We start from the raw sequence: 9,427 nt of genomic DNA on the forward strand, positions 1-9,427 counted from the left end.
CCGCTGTAGCTACTTCGGCCAGGTTGACACGCCGTTTACTTTCATTTAGGATTAATCCATTGAGGTAGAGTTTCAATTCGACTTACCGTTCTCTTTAGTAAACTCGGCTCCTGCCACTGCTCTGATTTTAACACCTGAAGAGATTCCTGCCCAAGTCTTTGTTATTCCTTCAAACAGACGTCGCCGCCGCCAGACAGACGCTCTAAATTTGGCACACAGACCAGGCTTTGTGATTAAAATCATGAGGGAGTCGAGACAATTGCGAGGAAGTGTTGGTGTTTCTCTCTCGTCACACACCAGCGGTTCCTGGAAGGGTCCCAGAGATCATAATTGCATTTTTTTTCTACTTAAGACAGAAGCTTGTAATCAATATTTATTCATGGGAAAATCATGGACTTAATGTAGACTCAACACATGTATGAGCATATTTATACATAAGTACATTAAAACACTTGCTTTTCGCTTGGTGAACACTAGTTCTCTCCAAGTTAACAGTGCAGGTCCAACACTTTGAGAATTTGAATATTTCATTTACGACTTTAACTTTCTCCGGGGATCCATCAGGGAACTTTTTAAAAAAGTGAAACTTTCTGTCTTATAAACTGTCCCCCCATCATTAAGAGGTTTTTATCGCTGCTCTGCAGCCGGGAGGCTCAGTGCTGCTGCGACGGCTGCTCATGTGACAAAAGGTAGGAGTTAAAAAAACTAAAACAAAACCGGAAGTAAAGAAAACTGCATTGATTGCATTGATTTTTTTTTCTTAAAGGTTTTTAATCAATTAATTAAGAGTTCAATTTGACAGCAAGATAGATAGATAGATAGATAGATAGAAGAGGAAAACAAATATGAAAAATGAAAAACAAAGAAAAGAAAAACCAAAATAGGAGAGAAAAGAAAAGAAATAAAATAAACCAGGACTGCTGCTCACCTCCGGAGCATTACTTGTCCCTATCGTTTCACACAGAATTGAAAAGCAGTGCACCAGACGGGAGTTTACAAATGTTTATTTTACAAAAGAAGAGCTAGAAAGGATGTAAACAGAGCTTGGGAAAACGGGTGGAGAAGGGTGGGGGGGGGGTGTCACTGCTGCCATCTACAGTTTGGGCATTCGGGCGGCGTTGAGGCGCATGGACACGCAGGAGGATCCGGCGGCGTAGCGCATCTCCCTCAGCATGCCGCTCCACTGCTTCTTGTCGTCCTCGTACCTGCCGGGAGCGAGAACAAGGAGTCATGTTCTGCCGCGCGTCCGACCAGCGCCGCGGCAGGGGAAATTCGAGGAACTCACTGCCAGACGTCGGTGACTTCCGTGGGCGCCACCTCTTTGTTCTCCATCTGCACCATGGCGAAGCCGCCCACGGCGTACAGCGAGCCGCCGGTGCTCACCAGGTTGACGGAGCTGCGTTCCTGAGGGAACTCAGCGAACGGCTCCCACCTTGAGGAGAGGAGGAGGTCAGGACCAAGACTTTCAGAAGAGTTTGTGGGGGAAAGGAAGTGTGGAGGCATAAACTGCCAAAACATTAGAAAATACTAAATGATCATCGCTTTCCAGGCACTAACACTATAGCCATTTAGCATCACTTTTTACTCTAAACTTTGTAAACCTTGACTGAGCTGCTTAGCGCAACCTAGAGCCACTTAGCACTGCTTAGTGCGCCTCAGCAAGGCTTAGCACCCTTTAGCACTGTTTAGCGACGCCTAGTGCCACCTAGTGCTCCTTAGTGCCCTTTAGCAATGTTTAGCGACGTCTAGTGCTCCTTAGCACCCTTTAGCACTCTTTAGCGACGTCTAGTGCCACCTAGTGCTCCTTAGCACCCTTTAGCACTGTTTAGCGACGCCTAGTGCCACCTAGTGCTCCTTAGCACCCTTTAGCACTGTTTAGCGACGTCTAGTGCCACCTAGTGCTCCTTAGCGCCCTTTAGCAATGTTTAGCGACGTCTAGTGCCACCTAGTGCTCCTTAGCACCCTTTAGCACTCTTTAGCGACGTCTAGTGCCACCTAGTGCTCCTTAGCGCCCTTTAGCAATGTTTAGCGACGTCTAGTGCCACCTAGTGCTCCTTAGCGCCCTTTAGCAATGTTTAGCGACGCCTAGTGCCACCTAGTGCTCCTTAGCACCCTTTAGCACTGTTTAGCGACGCCTAGTGCCACCTAGTGCTCCTTAGTGCCCTTTAGCACTGTTTAGTGATGTCTAGTGCCACCTAGTGCTCCTTAGCCCCCTTTCGTGCCACCTAGTGTCACCTAGAGCCACTTAGCATTGCCTAGCGCCCCTTAGCGCGCCGCCGAGTGCCCCCTTGTGCCTTTTTCTTATTTTTCCCCTTCTCTCCTATTGTTTTTGCTTTTTAATCTTTTTCAATAATCTTTTTTTTCCTTTTACCCCCCTTTGTTCTTTTTTCCCTTCCATCGGTGTGGAATGCAAATAAAAGAAAACAAGCTAAACTAATATTGAACTTCTGACGTGGAGTCTTACTTGCTGGTTGTGAAGTCAAAGGCTTCACAGGTGGCGGTGAGGCCTTCCTCGTTGACTCCGCCCGCCACCACGATCTTCCCGTTGTGGACGACGGCGCCGAACATGGCTCTGGGCGTCTTCATGGCCGCCAGCTCCCGCCACTCTGACTGCTTGTGGTTGTACACAAACGTCTTGTTCAGAGCTTTGCTGGAATGTAGATTAAAAAAAGACAGAAAAAAATATATACTTTATGCAGTTTTACAAAAGCAAAGATTTCCGGTGGTTTCTAAAGAGAGAAAAACAAAATATTTTTCAAGCTCTATCATTGAAGTGGATTTTTAAAAACAAGGCTTGGAAATACTTGCTTTTTATTACTTGTGGACCCAACAGGTGTTTATAATGTCATATAATATGGCCAATATAGCAATGTGCAGCATTCAACCAAAAAGAAGTAAATATAGTTCAATATGAAAATGACTGACTCAGGGATGTATCTCGATTTTTAGATTGTGCCTCCTGGAGTAAAACACCGACTCCATCTGTGGCTGTGGGCCTCCGCGACTCATCGCCTGGCACAGACTGCTTGCATTGGAGGCTACAAGAACACATTTCCTGCTGCTTATTAATCGCCTGTTGACGCAGTGGAGAGAGAGCGTTCCCGTCTTTCCTTCCCCCAGCGGAGATTGAAAGACATGCAACCTGTTTCCTATTGCCGATTAACGGCCTGTTTCCAGCGACGGCCTGGATCACTCAGCCGTTTTATTATCCTTTATCACCATTATACATGGAGCCACAGTCAATTCAAATACCCTTCTCATGATGGCTTTTTAAATGATACATAAGTCAGACTGATTTTTTATTTATTTTTGGTCTGTTTACATGAAAATGAAGCATAAACATAATTTTGCATGTTCAATTGACAAATGCCCTCCATAAAGTGTTGTGGTGGTCGTAGTTCATGCATGGTGGTGTTGACATTATGCAAGAATGGCGGTACTCGTATGTATGATATATCTCAATGTTACTCAACTGTTTCTGCTTTTTTTTCTTTTTTTTTTCCTGTCGTCGATTGAAAAAAATTAATGGCAATTATACGATGTTGAGAGAGGGGAAAGGGAAGAAGACGTGTTGGAGACCAGCGCCACCCACAGGCAGAACGACTCGGGACATTTCCCCACCGCCGCAGTGTGATTGTTGTCCGTGACGCACCGAGCGCTGCCGCAGGCTGGCAGCATGATCGACCACAAACAGCTGCCGCCCACGGCAGAAGGTCACACACACACACACACACACACACACATGCACACACGCACGCTACACATGCTCTTACTTGTCGTCCGTCTTGCCTCCGATGCAGTACACCAGCCCTCTGTGGGAGATGACTGCGTGGCCGTGGATCTTCAGAGGAAGCTTTTTGCTCTCGCTCCACCTCATCTTCCTGAGAAAAACATGAAAAACACTCCGTCGTTTATGAACGGCGTCATTTCTATAAGCAAAATGAACGTAAAGGTCGCAATAAAGTGCTTTTATTTAAGGCCCCGTTTCCACGACAACGTTTCACATGACACCTTGGTCGTTCAAAAAAGAAATGTTTAGACTGCAGCAGCAGACACACTGATGGTGATGGGTTTTATCGTCCAAATATGGACGATAAAACTACGAATGTAAGCTATAAATCTACAAATTAGGACAATAAAACTAATATGGACGATAGAAATGCCAATATGGATGAAAAAACTACTATTGACCATAAAACCACTAATGTTAATGAGAAAATGACCAATATGGATGAGAAAACTACTAATATGGACCATAAAACCACTAATATGTAAGATAAAACTACCAATATAGACTATAAATCTACCAACTGCGATGATAAAACTAATATGGACGATAAAACTACCAATATGGATGAAAAAACTACTAATATTGACCATAAATCCACTAATATGGATGAGAAAACTATCAATACGGATGAAAAAACTTCTAATATTGACCATAAAACCACTAATATGGATGATACAACTACTAATATTGAACATAAATCCACTAATATGGGTGAAAAAACTGCCAATATGGACGATAAAACTACCAATATAGAGGAAAAAACTACCAATATTGACCAAAAATCCACTAATATGGATGAAAAAACTGCCAATATGGACGATAAAACTACCAATATGGATGAAAAAACTACTAATATTGACCATAAATCCACTAATATGGATGAGAAAACTATCAATACGGATGAAAAAACTTCTAATATTGACCATAAAACCACTAATATGGATGTGAAAACTACCAATATGGATGATAAAACCACCAATATAGATGATACAACTACTAATATTGAACATAAATCCACTAATATGGGTGAAAAAACTGCCAATATGGATGATAAAACTACCAATATAGATGAAAAAACTACTAATATTGACCATAAATCCACTAATATGGATGAAAAACTACTAATATCGACCATAAAACCACTAATATGGATGACAAAACTACCAATATGGATGATACAACTATTAATGTTGAACATAAATCCACTAATATGGGTGAAAAAACTGCCAATATGGACGATAAAACTACCAATATAGATGAAAAAACTACTAATATTGACCATAAAACCACTAATAGGGATAAGAAAACTATCAATACGGATGAAAAACCTTCCAATATTGACAATAAAACCACTAATATGGATGTGAAAACTACCAATATGGATGATAAAACCACCAATATGGATGATACAACTACTAATATTGAACATAAATCCACTAATATGGGTGAAAAAACTGCCAATATGGACGATAAAACTACCAATATAGATGAAAAAACTACTAATATTGACCATAAATAAACTAATATGGAGGAAAAACTACTAATATTGACCATAAAACCACTAATATGGATGATCAAACTACTGATATTGACCATAAATCCACTAATATGGATGAAAAACTACCAATATTGACCATAAAACCACTAAAATGGATGATAAAACTACTAATATTGACCATAAAACCACTAATATGGATGAGAAAACTACCAATATAGATGAAAAAACTACTAATATTGACCATAAATAAACTAATATGGAGGAAAAACTACCAATATGACCATAAAACCACTAAAATGGATGATAAAACTACTAATATTGACCATAAAACCACTAATATGGATGAGAAAACTACCAATATAGATGAAAAAACTACTGATATTGACCATAAATCCACTAATATGGATGAAAAACTACTAATATTGACCATAAAACTACTATTATGGATGAGAAAACTACCAATATAGACGATAAAAGTACTAATACTGACCATAAATCCACTAATATGGATGAGAAAACTACCAATATGGATGAAAAAAATAATATGGACGATAAAACTACCAATATGGATGAAAAAATATACTAATATTGACCATAAATCCACTAATATGGATGATAAAACTACCAATATAGATGAAAAAAACTACTGATATAAACAATAAATGCAGTGAAGCGATAACGGCACTGACTCCACGTCGTAGCACATGACGGAGTCCAGCGACTCGTTGCTCTGCAGGTCCTTCCCGGCCACGGCGAACAGCAGGTTGTCGCTCTCGCCAATGTTGAAGAGGCACCGTGGCGACGGCATCGGCGGCAGGGCGACCCACTCAGAAGAGAGTGGGTCCAGCTGGGGAGGAGAGAGAGAGAGAGAGAGAGAGAGAGAGAGAGAGAGGAACGTTAAAGGAAAATCCCATGTGTCCTTGTTAAAACATGGACAGTAAAACACTAAAATCCAAACTTTAAGATGAGGCCGACAAGTTTCATACGTATGTAGTTTGGATTTATTTATAAGCTGTGTCTTATGTTGTATTCATGAAGTTTCAACTACAATTTTGGATGTTGGACATTTCACTACATTTTCAGCTGTTTCAGCTGATTTTAGAGGTTTCACTTTTCTTTTTCAGCATTTTTGTTGACAATTTCGTCATTTTTGGCCCTTTTTTTGTAATGAATTTGAATTTTCAAAAGCTGTTTTAGCAGTTTTTATCCCAGGTTCTTGTGGTTTTAGCTATTTTCCCTCCATTTAGCCATTGAGTTGTGCCTTTCTTAAAAGCTCTTTAAAATGTGACTTCACATGGAAGCTTCAGGGAGTCACTGCAAAAGGGCCAAAGAGCCACATGTCGGTCGACAGGTACATTTTTCCATTTGGACAACTTTTGATTTGACCTTTATATTTAACTATTTAAAGCTGTTTCGCTTGAATGTTTGGCACAACCTCTCCTGTGTGATTTGACAATTATCTATTCATTTTGTCATACCGGATGAACGCGCTGGACCTAAAAAAAAAAAAGGGAGTTGGAAAAAGTTGTATTTACTTACTTACTTATATATACAACTTATATACAACTGTATAAGTCCTGCAGATTTTCCATTTTAACTATTTTTGATTTTACTTACGTAATCTTAATTGCTGAAATGGGAATAATAAACTGGCAAGCATCACACAACCATGCAACCACAGGTTTACTGCCATCTTCTGGCGAAATATAAAATAATCTTTTTGTATGCGCGTATGTCCACAATTATTGATATTTATGACAGAGGCTACAGGACTTTGGCCATACCTGCCTTAGGTAGGTATCACTCTATAACCCATCCAAAATAATTGTTAATGAATGGATGTTAGTGGCTTTAAATGTACCGGAACAACTTGATAATTCAAGATAAAAGAAAAAAAAGAGACTTACCAAGTAGACATAGCACTGCAGGGGAGCGTCCTTGTTGTCCTCGTCCACAAACAGTCCCCCGATGATGTAGAGCTGGTTCCTCTGCGACGCCAGGCTCACGTGGTTCCGCGGCACCTGCTCCGACATGGCCGCCAGGAAGCACTCATTCTCGCTGACGTCGTACGCCACCGCCGCTGTGTCGTTGATCATGAGGATGAAGTCCCGCGCATACATGCCATGTCGGCGGCCGTCGTTGAGGAAGCCGGGGAAAGGGCTGTCCTCCTCGTCCCCCTCCCCCTCTGCCCCATCCTTCTTCTGGGGTTTCTCGGGAAGCTTCCCCTTGAAGGCATCCTTGACGACCTGGATCATCTTCTGGATCTCCGGGTCGGCCTTGACGAACTCGTCCGTCTGGACGCGGTCGTTGAAGTACTTCTCTGGCAGCAGTCGGAAGCGGATGCAGTTGAACGCATCCTTCAGGACCTTGATGCGCTTGTCCTTGTCATAGCGGACCCAGGCCATGACCGCCTCGAACACCAGCTCCTCCTTCTCCACGTTGAGGGTGTCCCCGCCGATGATGGCGAACAGTTCGTGGGGCGCCAGCTTGAGGAACTCTTCATCCTTGTAGAGTTGTTCGAAGCGGTCCGCGATGAAGTTGCGGCCGGCAACAGCGAGCCGGGGACAGCTGAGCACCAGGCCCAACCTGAAGATGGCCAGGCAGTTTCCCAACGACAGCTTCTTCTGGAGGTAGTTCACGCACACGGTGAAGACCGACGGGATCTGGAACCTGTTGGCCACGGCAATAATGTCCTGAACGTTGTCGTCGGTGAGGTCGATCTCGGCCGAATAGAGGTACTGGACGATCATGTCGAGGACGGCGGGGTTGACGTCGTCCAGGACCACCTCCCTGGTGTTCTCCACCTCCTTCCCATCCTCAGTGAAGAAGATGTCCCTGAAGTACGGGCTGCAGGCGGCCATGATCAGCCGGTGGCAGGGGAAGGTGCGGTCGCCCACCTTCAGCGTGCAGTCCACGAACTTGTTCTCGCTCAGCAGCTCCTTCAAGCCGTCCTGGAGCAGGGTGCTCTGGAACAGGCGCAGCTCCTCCTTGATGGCGTTGGGGTCCATGGTGACTCGGGAGGGGTAGCTTTAGGCCGAGAAGGAGAATCCCAGGAGAAGAAGGAGACGGGTACGACCACGGGTCCTGTTGGGGAGTCGGTCCTGGCTGGAAAAGGCAGAGCGTGGAAAAGGTTCCCGGTGTGAAGACAGTGCAATTTAATCCTGCCCCTCTGCTCTAAATATAACCCCACATTGCCCCCCACCCCCGCCCTCACCCGTTGGCTTCAGCTCCCATGGAATCTGCAGTGGCCGAATCAGAGCTCAGGGTCCCAGCAGCTGCTGTCACAGACTGAAATAAGCAGCTGGGTGATCTTCGACCGTGATTCAGCTCCCGGAGTGTCGCGTGGTCCGAACAGACAATACGGCCAGTCCACGAATAGACCGTGACGGCGGGACCTCGGACCGCCGTCACACAACCACTACTTCCTGTCATACTCACATATATCCAATACCCTGTAGATGATCGAAACCTCGACGATGGCTCATCTGGACCGACACAGGAAGTGACATAAACATGGAAATCAAACATCATGTTTAAAAGGATCTGGTTCTATGAGACTGGTTGGTTGGTTTTAACAAATATCATTGCTTATATATATAAATTCCCCTTTCGCCCTCCGCGGGCGGTCACCTGTTTTTTTTCGGCTATTATTTTTCCACAACTCTATATATATAAATATATATATACATACACACACACATTCATTCGTTCACTGACTGACTCATTCGTTCATTCATTTTTTGTCATCATTACTGTAAAACACCTACAATAATAAACTCTTGGCGTCTTTTCGCATGACAGTTGTGTAAATTCTGAGAACGCATTGACTTTTTTTTGTGCTATAAATCCCAAGGCACAAACGTTGTAATCATCGTTGTTTATACATCCTCACCCCGATAAATTACATCCATTCTTCACAGGATGAAACTAAATCCATACAAGACCAACGGTGTGCCTGAGTGAGTGAAAACCCAACAGTGGTTTCTAACCGGGGGGTTCATGAGCAGCAGCCGTGTGTAGAAACAGGTGAGATGCCCCCACATGGCGGGGTGAGGGGGTGACTTCCCAGCTGCTGTTCAATCAGCTCTTTTCCTCAAGACCAACGGTGCCAATCTTCTTGCCTTTGCACATTTTTTTCC

At 43.5% G+C, this 9,427-nt stretch overlaps 1 protein-coding gene across 1 annotated transcript; it reads right to left on the minus strand.

Annotated features, from left to right (window-relative positions):
• Positions 1 to 988: 988 nt before the first annotated feature.
• LOC308147453 (kelch-like protein 41b) lies at positions 989 to 9,427 on the minus strand. The gene is made up of 8 exons (XM_080519589.1): positions 9,278 to 9,427; positions 8,503 to 8,773; positions 7,196 to 8,393; positions 5,978 to 6,135; positions 3,774 to 3,881; positions 2,465 to 2,650; positions 1,286 to 1,432; positions 989 to 1,205 (listed from the first exon to the last, which is right to left on the minus strand). Exons 3-8 carry the CDS (start codon positions 8,294 to 8,296, stop codon positions 1,094 to 1,096), a joined length of 1,812 nt encoding a protein of 603 aa, XP_080375715.1. The 5' UTR covers positions 8,297 to 8,393; positions 8,503 to 8,773; positions 9,278 to 9,427; the 3' UTR covers positions 989 to 1,093.

Source organism: Blennius ocellaris (genome assembly GCF_963422515.1).
Source record: "Blennius ocellaris genome assembly, chromosome: 24".
Lineage (NCBI taxonomy): Eukaryota > Metazoa > Chordata > Actinopteri > Blenniiformes > Blenniidae > Blennius > Blennius ocellaris.